Genomic DNA, 23,482 nt, shown 5'->3' on the forward strand with positions numbered 1-23,482 from the left:
CTGCCTTACTGGCCAGACTGTCATTTCTTTGTGAGAAGATTATGCAACAACAAAAAAGAGCAACACAAAAACAACACTCTTTCATGTGAATGCTAAGATGCTGTAATTGAGCAGAGACCATTATTTAGGTCAACTCTTGAAAAACTGGTTTTCTTTACAAAAACATGTTTCTGTGTCAAAGCAGTAGTGGTGTGTGTGTGTGTGTGTGTGTGTGAGAGAGAGAGAGAGAGAGAATACACCTGTGTGCACATGACATCCATCTACAGAGAGACAGAAGCAGTAGCAGTAGGAGGAGGAGGAACAAAAAGAGGAGTGGCACAGGTACACTGGATATTCTCGCTGGGTTTGAGGAGGGAGGAGATGAAACCTGGAGGACAGCATGGCAACACAAACCTCATAAAGTCAGTCACACCCAGCCGGCAGCCTCACTTCAGCTCCAACACCTGACAGCAGCAGGTCTCTGCAGCCATCATGCTCAGCCTCATCAAGTTGCTGCGCGTCTTCACCATCAATCAAGTGCCCAAAGTAAGTTTAACTTCACTGAGTCTTTACTAATCGGATGTTTCAGGTGTCACAATAGTACAACTTTTTAAAGAAGACTTTTAACTCATAAGCATGGCAACAAGTGTTCTAATTGTGCTGTCTGACTTATTTCTCAGTGTATGGAGACTGAACACTGCGAAAATGCCTCATAATTTCTGATATATATTCGTGATACACCGTTAGACTTGATATAGGCTACACTGACATGACAAGTCCAGATAAACATCTTATTCTTTAATATGACAAATGGAAAAGACAAGGCCTGTATATTGCTTGTAATGGATAAAATCATCCATGTTATGAAGTTTTTCATCATGAGAATAATATTTTATTTCAAGAAGCCTCTCACTTTTTAAGTCATTTTGTCTTTTGATGCCTTCGTGTGGAGGAGATGATAGATAGACTAGGAGATTGGGAAGACAGATTGGGGGATGACATGCAACCAAGGGTCAGAATTTGGATTTGAATTCCGTCCGCTTGTTTTATGGACTACAGCATCTGTAGATGTGGTGTGTGATTTAGTCAAAAGCCAAACTGGAGCCTCAAAATGTTACACTTTAAGATTACGAATTTTGCTCTCCACCATGTCACTTATATTTAGTCTAGTGAGATGTTTTGACCAGAAATACAACAGATATGCTTGTAAATTAGTATTTGTTGTTATCTGCTCATATTTCATACTTCTAGTTAAAGTTGAGTTGGACAAAAATAATGTAATGTTAATCACTGCTTCCTATTCAAAACAAATCAGTGTCTTGTTGTTCACCAAAATGACCTGTTAGTGTGACCGAAACTTGATTTCTGCTTCTCAACTTTTTTGAATTAAGGGATCAACAGATCACCCTCTTGTTTTTCTTTCTTTCTCATAACTTAAAGCTACACTTAGATTTCTCTTTAAGTTCATTTCGGAGAATCGAAACAGTTTGTGCGCCACTATTTTACTTTTACTTTTAACATTTCACTTCCCTCCATCCCCTCTTAGAATACTTCATACACTGTTAGCTGAAGCTTTGAGAGACCTCTGCCCTGGATGGGTAGAAAATCCTGCTTTTAAGAAGCTGTCAAACTGCCTTTAAAATAACTATTACTTTTGTTTCTGTAGGTTTTCCATGAGGACAGCATCATTTCCGGGTACAGACATCCCCGCAGCTCAGCCACTGACTGCATCCTCAGCCTCTTCCAGCTGACCAATGAGACGCTCAACATCTGGACACACTTCCTGCCCACCTGGTATGACTGAAAAGTCTCATGTAGGCTGCAGCGCTTCTTTGGTTTTAGTTATTTCTAAACATGCATGTCATTCCTGCCATGTGCTTGTTACAATGTGACACACCTGAGGACACATTCAGTACATACAGCTGTTTATGTGTGAGACGACGAAGCTCAGAAACCAAATGAAGTCTTATTTCAGTAACTGAGGAAGAGGATTGTCACTTTGTTCAGCACAGTTTGGAAGAAGCTGCAGATTTCGCAATTTATAGTGAATTCTTAAGTACTACGGAGCCACTAAAGTGACATGTGCAGAATTTTTTTGGGGGGAAAGTATCTGGTGCTCACGAGAAAGTATCTGGTGCTCACGAGAAAGTATCTGGTGCTCACGAGAAAGTATCTGGTGCGCACGAGAAAGTATCTGGTGCGCACGAGAAAGTATCTGGTGCTCACGAGAAAGTATCTGGTGCGCACGAGAAAGTATCTGGTGCTCATGAGAAAGTATCTGGTGCGCACGAGATACTTTCCAAAAAAAAAATTCTGCACGTGTCACTTTAGGGGCTCCGTAAATTCTCTTAAGTTTAGATTTTTCAAATTCTTGCTACAAAAAGCAGAAGGCCTCTGCTTCCATGGAAGTAAAAGAAGAATTCTTCATGTTATAGGGAATCTTGCACAGCTTGTTTAGCTGGTAGGTCTGAGTGTAATCCAGAATTTTCTTACATGATTTCAACGTGTGGTTTTACAGTTTGATATTTCCTGAAGTTGAGGCTCCAGCTATTATGTCACAAAGACAGAGGATTTATTCCATTAGTTCAGACACATTACTGACTAAGAGACTGCCATCAGTTTCACTGCACACATCTAGAGTAACAATAACTCTCTGCCTGGGATTCTTATTATAAATCCGGGGTTACATCCCAGTGTAGATGCTCTTATATAGATAGATGCAATATGTCGAGTGGACTTGATGTGATAAAGCCGTTGCGGTATTAGACAGTCAATGCACTTACAGCTGTTAATCTGTATACAATGAAGTAATATGAGAAGGACTGCACATGCAGACTGGTTTGTTTTGAAGACATATATCCAAGGCAACCCTGTGGGTACCAAAGACCTCCTGGAGAGTCACAGTGATGCCCAGCCAACAGACTTTAATGTGCAGCTATAGCTCTGAAGTCATTAGAATTTTTAGTTGCTTTCCCTTCTATTTAAACCATCCAGTAATGATCTTTGTCATTTTTTATCAACTGATGGAATATATGATGATGATTTGTTATGTCTACATGTCTCAGATGAGTCATGTCTATCTAATCAAAGTAATTCAAACATGCGGATGTGAAAGAGTCCAGCTCTCATGTTCTTTTTGACACATTTCAGCCTCAGATTTTAAGATCATAGCTGCTGTTGAACCAAGAGCAGGTCTGCTTTCTTTACACTCCTCCAACGGAATTATTTGGATTATTGTCCTCCTTTGCCTGCAGCAGTTTTGACATGTCACCTCCTGCATAGTTTGTTGGTCCCTGTGAGATTCAAATAGTTCAGTTACGATGTAACCTTGGTTCTCTGAGTGAAGAGACTATCTCGGGTACATATGCTATATGTACAGAAACTGACCCCCACAGGGCGGTTGATGTGGATGTTTCTTTCAAACACTACTCCATTTCCCATGCATGGCTATTTAAGGCCCAGGTGTGGATGAACTCTCGTTAACATTAAACAATACAGGTTTTTTCAGCTGCCTTGACTTGGAGAGATATTCTCTTATGGTCACAGTCATTACAGACTGTTCTCTATTGTCTCTCCAGTTACTTTCCATGAACTGGAGAACCAAAGCGGTCTTGGCCCCTCAACTTGCCCTCAAGAACAAGTTGTATTATTTAAATGAGACATCACCACCACCACCATCAGTGATCAACCCAAGTGTGCATGCGCCCTAACCAAAAACTGTTAAGTGGAATTCCGGGATTTGAATCAGTGAGTCCATGAGCACCCGGGCCTTAAAACCCCCACATGGGCTATGGGGGTCAGTCCATGCACATATGGAATATGTATCTTGGTGGGGAAACACTCTCCATATATGATAGATAGCCCAAAACACTCTGAAGCACAAGTTGTTAGTGATAAGACTCTCTAGAAACAACACTTCCGTTAGATTTTTGGAGTTCCTTCGATCATGTGACTGTGCTGTTTGGACATTATAAACCGTACTACTGTGTGAGTCTATGGCAAGGACAATGAACATTCTTGGGTTCAGTCTTGTTTACAGCTATGTCAAAGGGTTGAAAGACTTAAAGGGCACCTAGCAAAAAATGTAAATCTGATAACGAACATCACATTACTCCTTATCATGGGAAAATGGAGGACATAAAATATATGGATGCACGTCTGCTTAGAGGCTTTTGTAAACTAAAACATTCTTCAGTCTGTTTTTGGACTGCTTGCCACATGCAGGGAAGTTTTAGAAGACAACAGTTACAGTTTTTCTTTACACACTTGAAAACTTTCAAGTTGTCCAAATAAAAAAGTTCTGGTCTATGTGAGGAGGTGACGTTATAAGTGTAATGAGTCTGACTTTGTGAATTCAAGAAAACTAACTGTCTCTAAAGTTGTGTTAAACTTCTGCAAATTGCATTTTTTTATTGGAGCTTTCAGTGTTTTGTAATTTAGTTAAAGTATCTGTAGCAGCAGACAAAAAGGCTTTAAAGATGATATGAAATATGTATGCAGGTTAAATCCACTTAAAGCTTATAGTGACTCTGTACCTGATGGAGCTCTTTTTTTAGTGTGCATGTGTGAACTTGAGTCTTAACTTTACTATTGAGGTTACTGCTCCCACCAGCCACACTGCACTTCCTCCCTGTTGAGATGCCAGTTGCTTTGACTGCATTGTCCAGGGAGAAAGTGTGTGTATATGTGTGTGTATGTGTGTTGAAGATACACTGAGGGCACATGGGTGTTTGTGTCATGGGGCTCGGTGTAGACCTACGGGCAGGTCGCTAATGAGCAGAGCCGTGCTGAAGGCTTTCATGTGAGTTGCCACAATTAGTTAAGTGCTCAGTGACGAGGAAAAGCACAAATAATGTTGATTTGTTAATGAGGTGCACCGAGGCGTGGAAACTGTGGCCGCTCCACACAGATACACAGACACAATGCAAACTAGAGCCTGCTGAGAAGACCGAGCTCTTTGTGTTTCATGTTAAATAGCAAAGAGTTGGTGACAAATGAAAGACATGATCAAGTACAAAAATATTAATCATGATAATCCAGCTTTCACACACATTGACAGGTAGTGACAAGCAGAGATGACAATCCCAGCAACACAAGGCTAATTATCTGTTCATTTTGTGTTAGTTTGGGAAATATTTGAGAAAGTGTGAGCGCTGATACATACTACAAAGGAGGCTTTTTCCCCAGCTTGTCTCATTATACTAAGTCTCTCTCTGACTTGATTTTGTGTTTTCGGCCACCTCACAGCAGGGCGCTCCAAATAAGCTTCTTTGTTTTGGTTTGTTAAAATCAATTGTTTTATATTTTGAGACATTCATTTTTCTTTTTTCTTTTTTACTGTGGGTTAGATGAAAAGATGTATATTCTTCAGATGTTTATATATGATAGATCAAGTCAGAGCAGGGAGGCAGCTATTTTAGCTTAGCATAAAGACAGGAACCAGGAGTACATAAGAAATTGCTACCAGTTTCTCTACCGCTGTCTTTTCAGCATGCTGTGTCTTGCTTTGTTTGTTCCCTAAAGCAGGGGTTCCCAAAGTGTGGGTCGGGAAATGTCCTCCAGAATGTTTTTTATAAGTTATCTAAAAAATAGTATATTTTATCCATTATAGTAAAAATATCTTTGAAATAAAACCTTGAAAATAGAAAATGTAATGAGTTTTCTGCCTGTCTTTTTGCCAGATGACTCCTAAGTTTAGGATTAGTGAACATTTAATGATCAAAAGCATCTGTAGCAGTAGGTTAATTCCTAACGGCACAGGAAACACAGCCACATGCTCATATAGGTAGGCAAATTTTCTGCAGACCTGCTAAATGAAGCCACATTAAATCACTCTGAGGGGCAGGGGGAGTCTTTGGCGCCTGTATTTTGGGAGTCTGGGCTGAGAAGTTTGGGAACCCCTGCGCTAAAGGTTTGTTTCCAAAATGAGTGACACATTTTTTATCAGCAGTGGAAAGAGTAATTAAGTACTTTACTCAAGAAAAAGTAGAGCTACTTACTTACTTTTAACCTGGGCCTGGGGTGCTGAAAAATAAGATATGAGCCCTAAATTATGTCAAAGCATATTTTCCCAAAGTATTTCTTGTAATTCAACCAGCAGGAGGTTATTCAAGTGTGGAGTTTCTTGGTGAAATGGCACCAAAATTAATTTTGCAGCATCTGTTGTCATTGTTGCACTTTGTGGATGGTCCCTGGACAATCCAGTCATTGCTTGCTGTTCATGAAGGCCATTGTAAGCTTTCCAGCTCACAGGACAGCTCGAACTGATGATCACGTTGTCCAATAGAATCCACTAAATGCACTTTGATTTTTCCTGACAGGTACTTCTTATGGAAGCTGGTGACAGTGGTGTTGATTCAGAGAGCATGGCAGGACTCCTTCACCTGGCCTCTGCTGGTCTTCCTGCTTTCCTGCTGCATTTACCCGCTGGCGTCCTGCTGTGCACACACCTTCAGCACCATGTCAGCACGGGCTCGCCACATCTGCTTCTTCTTTGACTATGGAGCCCTCAGTTTCTACAGTCTGGGTGAGTGTGTGAGGTTCACTTTTACTTTTCAATCGGATCCACAGTCAGAAATGAAAAGTTCATTTTTCATGCACTTCACCCGCCACACACACAAATATGCTACTGCACTTAGGCCTATCTCTATAGTATTATTTATTTTTAGCAACTCATCAAGACATATAATCTAAAAGAGTTGCATCATATATTAAATTCATGCATCTTCAAAAATGATGGGGTATCCTGAAATCTTTCAATAGCATGAAACTGACTTGGATCAAAATAAACAACATTTGAGTATCAACTTTTTCAAGTTAAGCATATTTACAACCTTTCTAATGGTGTATGTTTACATGTGAAAGGTGATGAATTAATTTAAAATCAATCCAGATAGACAGACCTGAAAAAGAAGATGCCCTCAGGAGGCTGCTGAAATCTCTGCTGTAATATTTGAAGTGTTAAATTGTGGTTTCATCAAAGTGGTTGAGGTTATACTGTACAGATATTTTTTATATTGTGAAACATGCTCTCTTAAAACTTTGTCATTTTCCCCATTGTTGTGTCCTGTTGCAGGGTCATCCATTACATATTCAGCTTATGTTTTTCCTGATAAATTGGTGAACAGCTTCTTCCACCAGTGCTACATCCCCATCACTGTGCTCAACGCCCTCGTTTGCACCGTTCTGTCCTGCTACTCCAGGTACAGTGAGAAAATCCATTTCACACAGATAATACTTTATAACACTTCCTGTGAAGGGAGAAACATTCTGCTTCTTAACATGCTATTATTCATATCCACCACAACATGATATTGTTACTTAACCCCAATGTACTGATATAGAGCGACACAATCATTCATTTAAGGTTGAAAGCCTGATAGCAGGGGCGGAACCAGACATTTTTTTACTTGGGTGACTAAAATGGGGCACTAACTTTTGCAGGGGTGGCATGAAGTATTTTTGCACCTGTTTATGATGTTTAAACTTCATAAACTAACTCAACAGAGTGGCATCGTTTAAATCTTTTGAAAATCTATAAAGTCTCAAAAAGATGTCCAAAATCCCAATTTGGCCTCATATGCTAAAACGCTGATACATTGTCTGTGTAATCATTTTTAAAATTCTGAATCTAAAATGTTAAACTTCAGCAAGAAGCTGTAACAACTTCATGTTTGACATTCCAAGTGGAAAATGACTGAAACAATGAACTGATTACTAAATTAAAGAAAACTAATCTTCTTTTGTTAACCAAATCTGATGATCACCAAGCTTTTGCAGCCAGTTATTAACATTCATGGTGACATGCTCCAACTAACACTGATTTTCTCTAACTTATCACTCTGCTACTGTGCATTGGAAAAAGCAAACAGTTGAAATTCTTTGATTTTCCTCTAAGTAACTAACCCAAGTGTCTTACTTGGTGGTTTAATTCCAAGTTTTCCTCTGTTGCCAATATCAATCAAGTTTAACTGACCCATGTAACCTTTAGATAATGATGGTAATGATTCGCCTGAAAACTTAAACCTTGGATGATGATGATTACCTTTTGTTTAAATGTATCTCAAATGTTTGTTAAGAGTTTATGACTCAGTGAAATACAATGTTAAACCTTTGTAAAGTTACATTTCGTAAGACTATTATTATCACTACACATTCTGTGTCAGGGCAGCTCTGTTACATCTCTTTCATCTTGAGACTCCATGATATTGTTAGCACTGTTTTGTCTTCATGTACTGGACTGATGATGGCTTGGTGTGGCTAACTGTTGTTCTTTCACTCATCTTTCCCATTTACTAAGGCTTGGCATGCCCTTTCTACAATATAACCATGATACCGTGAAGAGGTAAAGACTTTCTGCCCCTCCCTTTGCTTCAGTGTTCTATCTTTACTGTGCCTCGGATGTTTGTGCAATAGAGGAAGAGATAAATACTACTTCATCGTTTATAAATGAGTCATTATGAAGTCTTTAAGTCTTCAGACAGACCTCATCCACAGATATTATTGACAAGGATTTCAGCAGGATTGAGCAAGTGACTGTTAAATAGGTGTTACCTAACTGTGAGTATAGAGACCAACCCACAACAGTGGTTTACTCTGACTGTAGTTTCAGCCTAACAGGTTAGGAGCCGTGACAAAAAAAAGTGGCTCAACATGCTCAGTGACAGCCAAACTGTAAGACAATCAAACATGGTCTTTTCTCAAACACGGCTTCATTCACCTATTTAGTTAGTTTAGTATGTCAGTAAAGTATTATAGCATCAATTAAACATGTTATATAATTAAGGCATTATCAGCAGGGACCCTGTGCAAGCGGTTTCCATACAGCTTTCTCCACAACTGTTAATCCTCAGATTATCCATGAGGATTATGCAGTGAATATAAGTCTTGTTTGTCAGTTTTGAAAATATCTTTGTTCTTCATCTATTACAGATTCCCTGAGTGCCAGAGACCCAAGTTCAGCAAATATCTGCGTGTTATGGCCTTTGCCTACCCCTACCTGTTGGACCACATTCCTCTGTTCTACAGGGTAGGAACACACCTCAAGCACGTGTGTCTGAATGGTTGTAGAACGGCTTGTGATTGTAGTGGTTGATTTGTCTATGTTTTTGTCTGACTTCACACTACTCGCTTCAAATTAAATCAACCTGAGCCGAATCTAACTGTGGTAGGTCTGCAACAGGATCGCCTGGACCATTTTGCTTATATCCAAAAGAGACTGAAGACACTTGACTTGAAAAAACATGAATGGATGGTAATCTTTCGCAATCTATTTCAATTTATTTGCACGGTTTCCAAATTACAAACAAATCTGAGTTTACACAACCCAACACATAAACACCCAAGTTAACTGAGTAACAACAGAACATCAGAAAGCAGAAAGCAGAAGATGAAGCAAAGCAAAGCTGCTTCCTTACCCTATAACTGTTCTATCTAACAGTTGTCCTTCTTGCTAGGTATGTTTATCATTTGAACAATGCTAGCTCCCAAGGATGGTTTGCATTCAAGCAGCTAACTGTCCAGCGATGTGAAATATCTGTGTGTCAGTCTAATCTAGATTGTTGACACCTTTAGCCCATATTTCTTCACAGCCTTCATTTGTCTTTTCTCAATGATTTCAAATGAAAACTGAAGGCATATCTCTAACAGTGGCAAAACATACTCATGATGACACATTACTTTGTATGTTAACATTACAACATACTTTAAACAAGTTTTATAAAGTCCTGAGTTTGGATTACACAGTCCTCAATATTCAGTAAATGACCAATGAAGAGTAAGAACTTGCTAAACATGACATTATTAGCAATATCAGATATTATACATCTGTATGAATTTGGTCCTAAAACAGTGAAATATTTTAATATTTTTTCTTTAGGATGTAATTGTATTAGAGAAATAGCTGTATGCACGGACAACAAGTTTGATACATCTGATGTGCAAAAGACTTTTCAACCGGGAATAGCTATCAGATATGCTAGCAATGTTTTGTATCAAATGAAATTTGCAATCGTGCATGGAAAACAATGATGATTAACCCTTTTCTAGTAATGGATTTAATGAAGTAATACATCTACTGATTTTAGCCTGTGGGTGTCTCTGAATTAAACACTTACTTATTTTCCTGTAATGCTAAAACCCTACAAATCTTTCAGCTTAAAATAAATAACATGAAGTATTACATGTGAGTAAAATTAACACCATCTGATTCTTGTGATTTGCAGTAAGAAACTAAATGCGTATTTGCAGCCCTGTTTGGATTAATAATTTGGCTGTTTTCATTTTTAACTTGATCAGTATGGAGAAACTTTTAATCACTAGATGCACAGTTTTAACCAAAAGTTACTCACATTCACCCTGACACATGTGCAGCTCAACCTCCTGTTACTTCATGAAGTGATTTCTGCCTCATTAAGATCGTGATTAATAGTTTTCTTTTTTAGGATCAAACTGTAATCTGTTGTCTCTCTATGTGTGATATTCCCAGGTGTTTCTGTGTGTCGGGGAGGGCTGTACAGACAATGACACCAACACCCTCCACCTCTACCATATTGCTTTGGCTCTCCTCACAGGCTTTCTGTTTGCCACCCATTTACCTGAGCGCCTGGCTCCTGGCAGCTTTGACTACATTGGTGAGACAGACCGCAGGATTGTTTTCATTAGCGTGTTAACCATTGTTCTGATTGTAATGAAGGAGCACTTTGAGTGTTCAGAAAGACGAGAGAAAGCATCATGTAAATACAATCCATTCAACATAACAGGCTATTAACTGACCTCAGAAGAATTTAGGGAGAAACCTTCAACAGGACATGTTAAGAATGACTGGGACGAGATGACATCAGCATGCATGCATAAATAACTTGTGATTTAGAGTTTCAGAAACCTGTAGAGAGGAATGAAACTAATTCAAAAAGTAGATGGAGTGAGTGCTGTGGCCAAAATGATGTGTTCAGGTGTGCATACAGTATTGGAAGAAGTAGTTTCCTGATCAAAAAAGTCATCTTTATGTGCAGTGTTTCACTTCACTTTCACAGTAAATATTCTAAATAAACTAAAAGCCAGTTTAAATAAAACTCTAAACTTTTTGACCAGATAAACTAAAAACTGTCAGTCCTTGAGGAATATTGGATTCACATCAACACGTGAAATGTATTTTCATTTGTGCTGAATATTGTGAAATGATGCTAATGCATAACCACCTCTAATGTTTTCATTCTGTTGAAATCAGTGGAAAATGTTACACATTTGCACATGGTTAAGGCTTTACTTGTTCTATTGTATCAAGTCACTGTGCAGCCTGAGCTCAAACACGACTCTACTGCTCCCTCTGCAGGTCACAGCCATCAGCTCTTCCACGTGTGCAGCATCCTTGGCACCCACTTCCAGATGAAAGCCATTGAGCAGGACATGATGACACGGCGTCCCTGGCTCCTTGAGCACTCTTTACCCATCACCTTTACCAGCTCAGTGGGTGCTGGGATTTTTTGTGTGGTGCTGAATCTGGTGATCATCATCCTCTACAGTCTACCTCTCCTCTATGGACCAGTCTGCAAAGAGAAGAAACATGATACTGATCCAAAAAAGCCCTCAGCCAAGGTCGGCCCCTGCTGCTAGGTCACCAGCTTAAAGCTGAGGAGTCCCAGCTGTAAGACATGAAGACATTTGAACATCTGAGCATCTGAAAAAATTGCATCAAGGGTAATTAAATAAAAATTAAGAACACTGCTGGGCTGTGAAGGGTTATGATGAAGAGCATTTAAACTTTCTGTCTGCACTGAACCCATGCTTATATTTGGCCTTCAGACATCACCGTGATGTCTGCTGTAAAATATGTGGGTAAACTAAATGAGCACAACTTTCAGAGCCATACGATCCAGATTCAACAACTTGTTTGTTGCCATAGAATCAAAGGAATTTAATGTTTCTGAGGAAATTGTTCCTGCAAAAACATAAAAATTTTCCAGCTAAGCTACATTTTAGAGACAGTTATTTATTTGTTTAAAAATATGTGTTTTGTTCAGTACTCTGATTTCCACACATATGGGGCATGAGGAGACTGTATGCTGCAGGGAAAAAAATGAACTTTCAAAAAGAATATTTTTACTGTCATCTCCTTTTTGAAATCCAAACATTCTATATTATAAGTATGCTTTTAAAGTCTTTTGGATGACTGACGAACACAAAACATATCAAGAGATAAGAGACAGTCATGAGAAGGGAAGAAAGTACCTGCCCTTGAGTTTGCGCTGCCTGAAAAAAGCAGTGTGAACAATGAAAGATTTACTTACAGTTAATGGGAGATGTATACAAATGGTGGTGAATGTTTCCCCTAATGATTGCTGTTTCTGTATTCTTAGACCCTTGTGATATGTCATATTGTTTCTTTGATGTAAAACTGAAAATATTTATGTGCAATATTATTTATTATGATTTTTTTTTAAATAAACGATCAAGCAAACTTGCCTGTGTGTCTGATCATAATAGGAGAAAATTATTCAACTTAGCCAATAGGTCAAGTGCATTTCAACAGGGAGTAAAGATTATTGAGTCAAGCAAAGTCATGTCATCTTGTTATCACTAGTATAATGCAGGCACAATTACACAAGAAAACAAGCTGAAGAAGGCGAAGGAAAGAAATGAAAACGAGAATAAACAAGAAGAATCGTAAACATTCATGAACTATGACTTTCTTTAAACATACCGTTAAAGACATAGTAAATGAAGAGTTCCATTCAGCTGGTTTAGAGCTGCTGCATTAACGTGCTGCTTGGATGTTTCCATTTCACGGATTATGAAGTCATGGTCCTGATTTCAGTTTGTCAACGAGCTCTAAATCTTGTGGTAAACCATCCCAGAATCTGCAAATAGAGTGCGTTGTGGTTTCTTTCTCAGCAGTCATTTAGGTCATCAACAATATACTGCAACAATAGGTAAGAGCTAATTTATAAGACCATTTGTATACAAATTCAGAAACAACCTCTTTCATTTTCAAGCCAACATTTACTCTGGCATGTCTATTTTGAACTAAAGAAAGCAGGTTACCAAGCCTTATGAGTTATGATTAGGGTTAGGGTTACTGTTAGGGTTATGGTTACTGTTAGGGTTGTGAATAGGGTTAGGGTTATGATCAGGGTTAAGGTTATGATAAGGGTTAGGGTTATGATTAGGGTTAAGGTCATGATTAGGGTTAAGGTTATGATGAGGGTTAAGGTTATGATAAGGGTTATGATTAGGTTCAAGGTTATGATCAGGGTTAGGGTTATAATTAGGTTTAAGGTTATGATTAGGGTTAGGATTACTGTTATGGTTATTATTAGGGTTAGTGTTACTGTAAGGGTTAGGGTTATGATTAGGGTTTGGGGTATGATTATAGTTAGTGTTATGATTAGGGTTAGGGTTATGATTATGGTTAGTGTTATGATTAGGGTTAGGGTTATGATTATAGTTAGTGTTATGATTATAGTTAAGGTTATGATTATAGTTTGTGTTATGATTAGAGTTAAGGTTATGATTAGGGTTAGGGCTATGATAAGGATTAGGGTTATGATTAGGGTTAAGGTTATGATTAGAGTTAAGGTAATGATTAGGGTTAAGGTTATGATAAGGGTTAAGGGATGGATGGATTGACAATAAAGGTATTACACTATGCCACCAGAAGCAATTTGGGTCATGTCCAAGGACACTGCGGCATGTGACTGTGGGAGCTGGAATTTTCATAACAAATTTCATAACTTCTACATGGCACATACATGGTTAATTAAGGCCCAGGTGTGCAGTTTTTTTCAGGTTAAAGCTGTTGTGCCCTTTACCTCCACAACTACAGTGATGAGTCCAATGTTGTCATTTCCTATAAGTACCCAGCTGATGCCACAAAGACCAACCTTCATGACCTTTCAAAGAAACATAAAACAAATGATAGAAAATAAAATATGTTTAATACGATTAGTTAACACATTTTAAATTGTATATCCATAGTTATGATTTATTTCAGCTGCTGCCCCAAAACACATCACATTATAGACAAAATAGAGACAATAAATTCTGAGTCTATTGTCTTTGTTTTCATCTAACAACAGCTGACTTCTTCCATGTTTACAAATCTTAAAAAAAACTGCGAGGCAACACAATTAATGCAGAAAAACCCTTTTCAAATGTTGCACCTTTTACACTTATTTAGCAACCAGTCCACTGACACCTCCTCATCATTATAAACCAGCATCAAATGACCACATTCATTATCATCATTGATCCAGCCGTCCAGCGTAATTTTAACAGTAGTTTGGTTTTGTCCGTAGAATGTCAGAAGAACTCTGTCTGATAAAACCTTAACGTTATATATTGGTGTCAACTTTGAGTTCAGGTACAACAAGTCCATTGCGTTGTCCTTTGCACAGTTGTTGATGGTGACTGCACCATGGTGGAAGCCCAACATGTAAATGTCATTTCCATCACCCCCGACCAGGTAGTCATCACCAGTTGACACCAAGATGTCATTGCCATCAGAGCCTTTAAGAAGACAGCTTTCATAACCAGACACTAAGATGTCAGAAAAGATGGTTCCAATTACAGTCTCCACATCCTTCAGCACGTCCCCCTCAGCATCGGCAAAGCGACCTTGTCCAATCAGCAAGTTAACATATACCCCTTTACCTGTGTCATGATCACAGAGGTAAAGTACGGTGTCTCTTCCCTCTCCTCCATCCACTAGATCAGCCCCTGGTCCAGGGATGAAGACGTCAGAGCCAGAGTCTCCCATCATGGTGTCATTTCCATCCCCACCATAAAGAGTGTCATCTCCCATGCCCCCAATGAGGATGTCATTTCCACTCCCTCCTATCAGTGTGTCCTTTCCTTCGCCTCCTTCCAAGGCATCATCCTTCCACCCACCAATCAGAGCATTGTCTTGAGCATTACCCAGGATGTTATTGGACAAGGAGGGACAGCCTTGCACAGTATGGACCTTTGACAGATTTGTCTGAGAGCCGAGGTCCAAGCGGCAGTCAACCTGAGACGTTCTCAGAGTCACTTTAAAAGCTTCTGTCTCAAAGGAAGGAACATCCTCAGTTGAGTTAATTGATTTCAGTTTAAAATTCACCCCATCATAACTCTGAAATTCAATATGTTGGTATCGCAAACCATTTTTGTAATTGAGCAGCATCAATTCTATCTGTTCCCCTTTTGTCATGATTGTCAATGGCAGATCTGCTTCAATCCAGTCCAGTGTGACTTGGCTGCCACCGAGGAAATCCATGTCAACCAAAACAGTATCTGTAATCTGATCCTCTGCGAAGATATCGATCATCAGTCTCCTTCCATATCCATGTTTGATTCTGTAAGTGTCTTTTCCTTCACCTCCAATCATTAGTGCACCTCCAGTGTAAGGATCGAGCAAGTTTCCATTGCTGTTCCCAACCATGATGTCAAAACCCGGGGAACCATACATATCTTTAACTGAATTAATGTCATCAAAGATCATCACCTTACCATAGCTACTTAATAATTCCTCCAATGCCTTTTGTTTTTTGATGTTGAAATACCGATAATAACCCAGAGAATTCAAGTCAAGTCCTACATTAGCCAATATTTTAATGTATTTCATACAGTGCCGATAAAGTGGTTCAGGTGTCTGCTTTGTAAAGTCAACAGTTAAAGGTAGCATTAATGACTCATCACAGTTACTCATGTTTGAGATCAGTCCAGCTGCTATTCCATCGCTGGTCTTGACCTGCAGGTGCTGATTATTCTACAAACCAGTTCTTTAAAATGACATTTTGTGTACCATTAGCTGCAATGGTTATATCCTGTCCCTCACAAGCACATCGCATATTCTGATATCTTCCTTTAAGAAAGAGTAAATCCAAGGCGAGATCTGGTGATTGATTGTTGATGGTTTTTGTTCCTTGGCCTGGCATAATAATGTACCAGTCCTCTCCTCCTCTACCCTGAATGTAATCATTCCCTTCTCCTGGAACAATAACATTGTGCTCTTTATTTCCCTTGATGATATCATTATACTGTGACCCACGGATTTCCGTCACGCTGTCCAACGCCTCGTCCTCCTCAAGGTCCATCACAAGCTCAGATGGGGATTTGCTGTAGTCAATACTGCTGCTTTTTATGCACCTTGTAAACGGGTAACTATCAAAGCAATCTGTCATGTTATCAGAGAGTGTGAAATTGATCATATCTTTTGTGACAATAAACAAGTGCCTGTGTGCTGGTGAGCTGAACCAACCCCCCAGAGTCACAGAGACGGCTATATTGTCCTGAGTGTACAGAAGGAGATCCTGCCCTTGTGCACTGACTCTAAAGGTGTGAAAATTTGCTTCTATTGTGGCCAGGTCTGTTTTCTCAGTGGGCCAAGGAAAAATATGTCATCCCCTGGTTCCCCGTAAAGCCCACTGTTAAAGAGCCGACAGGTATAAACATGAATAACTTCCTCTCTAGTTCTTTGTACTCTAACTGATGTGATTCCCCAATGCCAAGGATAATATCATTGCTTCCTGTTGTGTTAATGTCCCAACATTTCTTCCCAATACTCTCATTGCTGGACACAAAAAGGTCCATGCAGAGCTCAGAGGCGCCCTGCTCAGCGAGAACAAAGTGTATACCTCCTCCATTCCAAGAAGAGCTACCGCTGCTGAAATTGATGGCCTATGATCCATCGTCTTCTGTTGTAACCTTGTAGTATTGACGATAGTCAGACATCTCTTCTACAAGTTTCCTACCCTGCTTGATTTCATCATAACGAAAATCGAAAAATATACTGGTCACATGCATTGCAAAGTTGAAAGTCCCTTCTCCAAAGCCAACAGTAACTCCTAACAGTTTCTGCAAAATTCCAGCATCCGGGGGGAGGCTGTTTAGCTCATCCTGGATGCCCATAAAGATATCATCAAAGACCATACGGACTGTTGACAGAGCCATGTTCATAGGGACTATAAATGGTGCAAGTTCAGGCTGAGCCAACTCAACAACATAAAGAGCAACCATAGTCCCATCAAAGGCAGCATCGATACCTCCTTGTATGCCACCCCTCTCCAAATCCTGTTCAAAGTTGTATATCCCAAATCCAATCCCCACTATAGGTAGAGCAACCATAGTGCCCTTCATTGCAGGTCTCTTCATGATCACTGAAGCAGCTCTGGCTATTCTTGTCTCTGAGGACAGAGCTTGTCCTGCAATAGCAGATGCCGTCATAGCAGTCACTCCATGAGCTGTTTGTAAAGCTCCCATCGCGCCATCTTTGATGTCACCCTGCTCAAAGGCACGAACAGCTCCTTTCATACCCAACATAAGGCCGAGGGCTCCAACAGCAGTCCCAGCGTGCTCGGCAAAGTTACTACCTTCATGGGAGGGGACTGAACCAGCTTTCTCCATGTCTTGTACTGCTGTGTCAATCATGCTCTTCATATTTTCATTGTAGTATTGACTGTCCGGAGATAATGGAACCTTTAACTCAACAGGTTCAGCACCCTCGGACACAAGCTGACATTTAAACTGTCCGTTCTCGATCCAGACACTGCCATCCTGGAGCTTCAACCTCATCTGATTTTCACCAAACTTGTCCTGTATATGATTCAGGATTTGTTCAGATATCAATGCTTTTGCCCTGAAGTGATATGATTCAAGTTTGAAGGAATTTTCCAACTGCGAGGCGGCTTCTAAATCTTTGGACGTTACATGACCGTCATCATAGCCTCCTAATGCGCCCGATGCTTTAGTGCTACTGGGCCTCCCAGATACTTTTGTATTAGTTATTTGTTGAAGTGCATTTTTGAAATCCTCATAATCCTTGGAAATGGCTAGTCTGACATCTACATTGTTTTCTGTTACCTTTAAATTTACTGCAATGTTAAAAAACCTAGACTTGATGTCTACATCTGCACTTTGATTTTCAATCCAAAATTTGTGGAGGTTTACTTCTTTTTTTACGACCTGTTTAAGTGAACTCATTAATTGTTCTTTACTTTGAAGCTTGTTTTGGTCATAGTTAGTTAACTTGCTAGAACCTTCAGGGGTTGCAGTGCCACTATGTCCACGACTGCTTGGGTCAATCCAACTTTGTCCAAAAGTAATTGAATGATCGTCAAAGAGAAAATTCAATCCCTTCTCTTGTGCATTATTATTATTGCTTTGGATCATGTCCAGGGCCATGAGAATCAGGGGAAATGTCCTGAAGTTTCGAGCAGATTCAGAAATTACAGATGCAGCGAAATATGTGGTGTGCCACGCATCGGTGGATATAGGACTGTTGGTTGTGTGATCTCCAACAAAAACGTCTTCCACGTATTTGGCATACTCCTTTTTTTTCGCCTCATATTCTCTATTTCCTTCTTCAGTTGCTCTTCTTTTTCCAAGAATGCTTTCTCTTAAGTCTGGGTATTTTTCTTTTCCTTTTTGTTCATCAATAGTGTCCCTAATGTTGCTTCTAACATCATTATCTATTTGATTGTTGTTAAGTTTCTTACCAATTAGGTACATATACAAGCTTTGAGGATCTACGGCCACTATCCAGTCTTTGATCATCAGGTATGTGGGCCCATTCTCTCCGTTCTTTGCAAAGTGACGGACGATACTTCGTACATCCTCTCCTGATTTAATCTCATAACACTTTGAAAGAATTTCCTTTCTTTCCTGTTCAGTAGAAACCCAACTTATTTCCTCTATGTTGTTACTATTAGATTTCTCAGTCCTTTCAAGTTTGATTTTTATACCTATTTCATATTCCCCGTCTATTTTCAAGTTTTCTATGTTTACTTTTGGAGGAAGTGGTAGGTCATCCTTAAACAACCCCCAGGACATAGCTTGGAGTTCAATGCAATAGTTGCGAGTTTCATCAGCATTCGTGAACTTTTCATAAACTCTCTCGTCAATGAATCCTTTTGGATCTGATGGTCATTTGTCTCTGAACTTTTTGAATCGTTTTGGTATAGTCTTTTTCCCCCCTAAGAAGTTTCTTTCCTGTGTAAACACAGCCTCCCCTTTACTGCCAGACTCCTGTCGAAGGATTACGTCCCCATTCCTATCGAGCATTGCCACAATTTTCTTGCTTTTATCTTTATGCCGCCAGGTTATTCCATCGACGTTGATCTCTTGGGTGATTTTCTCTCCTGTATGTAGGACCTGGAGGACAGTGTCCCTGAGGTGAAGCTCTGTTTCCATGCCAGTATTCTCATGGAGCTCCTTCAGCAAGGTTTCAACAAACTTTTTATCTGATCCAACATCACAGCCCACCACATTGATGGTCTTGATTTTATCACCAACCCTGTTGGTTTTTGCAATAATCTTCTCTAACTCTGATGCTGAGAAGTCCGCCACTCTCATCCCTCCAGAGCTGTCTCTCTGGCCATGGCCAACCAGCGTCAATCTGCTGTTCTCTGACAAAGGAACTGGCTCTCCAAATATCAGTTTTGGAATTTTGCTGTTATCAAGAGTGTAGACGGAGCTAACTGAGGGATGCTTGTCATAGAGGGCAGCGGCAGCTGCTCTGACTCTTTGATCATCTTGCAAAATGAGGATGTGCTGGTGGTCATACTGTGTTGAGTGATCGATCGGTCGCTGGGGAATTAGGCAGCTAGAAACTGTGTCAGGTTCATTCATGACCTTGTAAACCTGATCATTCTCCTGGTTTGTTTCCAAGACTGCCTGGTAGCCGTGGACCATCAGAACCCGGATGAAGTTATAGTGGAAGTCTGTGGTTGTGTTTCCATCAAGGGAGAACACAGGCACAGCTCCTAATGATGGCTTCAACACCAGCTCTGCAAGAGAGTAGCCAGACAGGCCAGAGACACTTTGTCCATCATCCGAAACTCCCCCAAATATTTTCACCACAGTGTATCCGTCTGCTTCTGGCAGACATGAGGCATTGTTCAGACAATCTTTGCTCACTATCACAGAGTAATGAGGATCCAGGCTGTATTCTTGTTGTACTCTATCTTTTGTTGCCTGTTCCTCATCAGTCATGATCAGAAGCTTTTGACAGTAGCTGTGCGAGATCTCTGAAGCACTGAAGAGCCAGTCCTGTATCTTATGCTCATCAATGGCTGCCAATAAGTTCTCCAAATCCTGGGGGAAAAATGGGAAATTACATAAAATAAATACAGGAGAAGAAATGAGTGAAAGCATATAAAGCATTCTGTAGAGGGTCCAAAGCTTGATCCGTAAGGCAACTGGACTGGTAGAAATTCTTGAAGACGTTTCACCTCTCCTCCGAAAGGCTTCTTCAGTTCTGACCAGACTGGGGAAGAGCTCGAAGATATAAGCCTCTAACAGTCGTGGATGTGTCCAGGAGTCCCAATAGGGTTGTTAGTCTAGTTCCTGACAGTCGTCCTGGCCTGAGGAGCTGGCTCTTCTGTGTTGGGCCATGCGTCTGGGGAGAGGTTGTTTAGTTTCACCAATGTACCTTTCCCTGCAATCATTGTTACACTGTTTGGCATGAACTACATTACTCCGTGCTGAAGTGTTTTGTCCTTGGGATGAACCAGTTTCTGTCTCAGTGTATTGGATGGCTTGAAAGGAACAGGGAAGTTGTATTTGTTGAAGATCCTCCGAAGTTTCTCAGAGACCCAAGATAGGTATGGAATAATGATGCTTTGTCGTTTGTTGCTGTTCTCAGAGAACAGCTCCTGAGGCCAGGACTCAGCCATACGTCTGCACCTCAAGGACAAGGGACACTCCTTGAGGACAGCAAGGTTCAGATCTTGGACAGAGAAGAGTGTTGGTATGAAAGAGGGGTCAAGGAAGCCATCTATGTTAAGCTTGAACACCCTTCTCAGGAACTAGGCTAACGATTGCCAGGAGGTACTGAATGACTGTCAGGAACTAGACTCACGACCCTACTTGGGACCCTATTGTGACTCGAGACACACCCACGACTGTTAGTACCTTATATATTCGAGCCCATCCCCAGTCTGGTCTGATCAAAGCCACCTCTGACCCCAGCCACTCCCTGATCATGGGAGACTTCAACTCAAAACACAAAGATTTCCAATGCAATAAAACCAACTAAAAACAGAACAATACTCAAAATGATTTTACAGGACACAACCTTATCAATAATCAACACAAATTAACCCACCTACAGACCGGAAACACAGACATCCTGGACCTCATCATATGCTCCCCAGACCTGGCTACAAAACTCCACCGTTTTTCCACCCTCGACCATCTCTCCATCTCCAGACAACCACAAAGACAACATACAACTAGAGAGCAGCAAACTGGGACACCTACAGGTCACACATGGAAAACAAACTCAAGAACATCACCCAACCCGCCTCCACCCCCCATAACCTGGACCAACAAGCAACACTCCTCGGCCATCTACTCACCCAAGCTAGAGAAGCAACCATCCCCAAACACTCATCTACAGACTTATGGACAATAACCTCAAACTGCCAAAACCCACCCAAACCATCATCTCAAACTTTCTCTGAAACCGACAAATAAAAGTTAAAGTCTCCACCTCCATCTCCCCCCCCTTCACCCCCCAAGCTGGAGTCCCCAAAGGTTCAGTTCTCAGCCCCCTCCTCTTCCTCCTCTACATCTCCGATATCTACTACCCCCCATCCACCATAGCCAAAGCCTGGATTTTATACAGTCTATGGTTGAGACGGACCCTCTCGCTCCGACTACCTGCCCCGTTTATAACCGTTCCTGTGTGCGTGAATGCCCAACAAGTAAGTTGTGTGTCCTGTTATTATAAAGAGACGGAGAACTGACTTTTTCCCATCCTCAGGCATTCACATGTGTTACTTGATAAACTCCCAAAAGAGCAATTAGACGCCACGAGCACGTGTCAGCTAATATATCTAATCACCTATATAATCCTGTTTCTGTTCATTTCATGTTAAATTAAATAAATATATTAAATTAAACAAATTTGAGATTTTTTTTTAAATTAATATTTATTACTACATAAAAACACAAAAGTACCGAAAATTGGTACCGTTGAGTACCGGTACCGATTCCCAGGTACCGGGTATCGGTACCGTATTGGTTCAAATGTGAAAGGTACCCATCCCTAGTAGAGGGAGCACTTGGTCTGTACCCCGGTCTTTACTACAGAGACCTGAGAACAGGACAGACCTTGTTTTCGCAATCTTTTACCTTTAGGTTGGACACATCTTCTCCTGTATGTGCAAACACTAACACAAGTTAATACAGCTTAGGATGTTGTCTGTTTTGGGTGTACTGTTGGCTTTCTATCTGTAATACGATGAAATACTGGATCAGGCTTGGACCTGCTCTTAGTTATGCTGCTATAGGCTTAGACTGCCGGGGGAATGACACACTTGGATCCAGCCTTTCCCTCTCTCTGCCTGTCTCTTACTTTAACTCTTCCTGTCCCATTAAAGTTATTAACCATAGACCTTTCTGGAGCCCCTGAGCTCCCTTTTCTCGTAGGTTCCTCTGGATCTCTGCCGTAGACGGCCTGCTGCTGTGGATGTGCCAGACTCCAGCAACTACAACTACTACTATCCGTCTCACCACTATCATCGCTCTCTCTCTTAATCTCCCTCTATCCTTCTCTCCAACATGGTCTCAGCAGATGTGTTTGAAGACTTTAAAAGTAAACATAAATTTCTCTGTGAATTTTGACTTACAGGCCAAGTTGAAGCACAGTACAAAAGGCATCACACCAGAGCGAGGAGCATTATAGAGCGCACCTTTGGCAGACACACTGGCTCTCCATCTTCTTGAGGGCCCTGGAAATCCGACCTTTGTTTGCATGAGTCAATATTGCCACCTTGTGACCAAAATCTGCAATAACATGTTACTGCGCAGCTCACTTCAAATCTACTTCGCATTTTACTTATTTCACAACAATATTACACTCAAAAGAAAACAAAGAACACATTTGACAAATTTGAGAACTATCTCACACCAGTGGAAAATTCTATTTAAATGAATGAACTACACCGCTACATATATTTTAGTAATGAGTGTTTTGAGTTTCCGTTTACTTCTGTGAGTGAGAATGTAAGTCTTTTCCTGTCCCTGTCTGTGCTCCCTGCTCCCCAGCAGACCACTGCATAGAAGAGAGCAGACGCTACCACAGTGTCATAAAATGTCCGTAACAGAGTCCTGCACACTCCGAAGGACCTCAGTCTGCTCAGCAGGTGCAGACGACTTTGGCCCTTCTTGTACAGGACGTTGGGGTTGTGTGACCAGTTCAGTTTATTGTTGAGGTGAACACCCAGGTATTTGTAGGTCTCCACCCTCTCGATGTCCAATCCCTGGATGTTCACCGGTGCAGTCCGGGGTGTTTTCCTGCGGAAGTCGATCACCATCTCCTTGGTCTTGCTGGTATTGAGCTGAAGGTGGTTTAGCTCACACCAGTCGACAAAGTCCATGATGTCCTCCCTGTACTCCAGCTCGTCCCCCTCAGACACACACCCGACGATGGCTGTGTCAACTGAGAACTTCTGGAGGTGACAGCCCCCAGAGTTGTAGCTGAAGTCCGAGGTGTACAGAGTGAAGAGGAAGGGGAAGAGCACTG

General features: G+C 40.7%; 1 protein-coding gene and 1 long non-coding RNA gene across 2 annotated transcripts; one reads left to right on the forward strand and one right to left on the reverse strand.

Annotated features, from left to right (window-relative positions):
* The first annotated feature begins 418 nt into the window (after positions 1-418).
* paqr5b (progestin and adipoQ receptor family member Vb) lies at positions 419-12,425 on the forward strand. Its single transcript, XM_034680020.1, has 8 exons — positions 419-525; positions 1,646-1,773; positions 6,300-6,505; positions 7,055-7,181; positions 8,279-8,323; positions 8,911-9,007; positions 10,466-10,610; positions 11,312-12,425. Exons 1-8 carry the CDS (start codon positions 472-474, stop codon positions 11,590-11,592), a joined length of 1,083 nt encoding a protein of 360 aa, XP_034535911.1. The 5' UTR covers positions 419-471; the 3' UTR covers positions 11,593-12,425.
* Positions 11,223-23,020, reverse strand: LOC117810272. The gene is made up of 2 exons (XR_004630749.1): positions 22,587-23,020; positions 11,223-11,525 (listed from the first exon to the last, which is right to left on the reverse strand). It is a non-coding gene; the product is annotated as an uncharacterized LOC117810272 (long non-coding RNA).
* Positions 23,021-23,482: the final 462 nt, after the last annotated feature.

This window comes from Notolabrus celidotus, chromosome 3 (assembly GCF_009762535.1).
Source record: "Notolabrus celidotus isolate fNotCel1 chromosome 3, fNotCel1.pri, whole genome shotgun sequence".
Classification (NCBI taxonomy): Eukaryota; Metazoa; Chordata; class Actinopteri; order Labriformes; family Labridae; genus Notolabrus; species Notolabrus celidotus.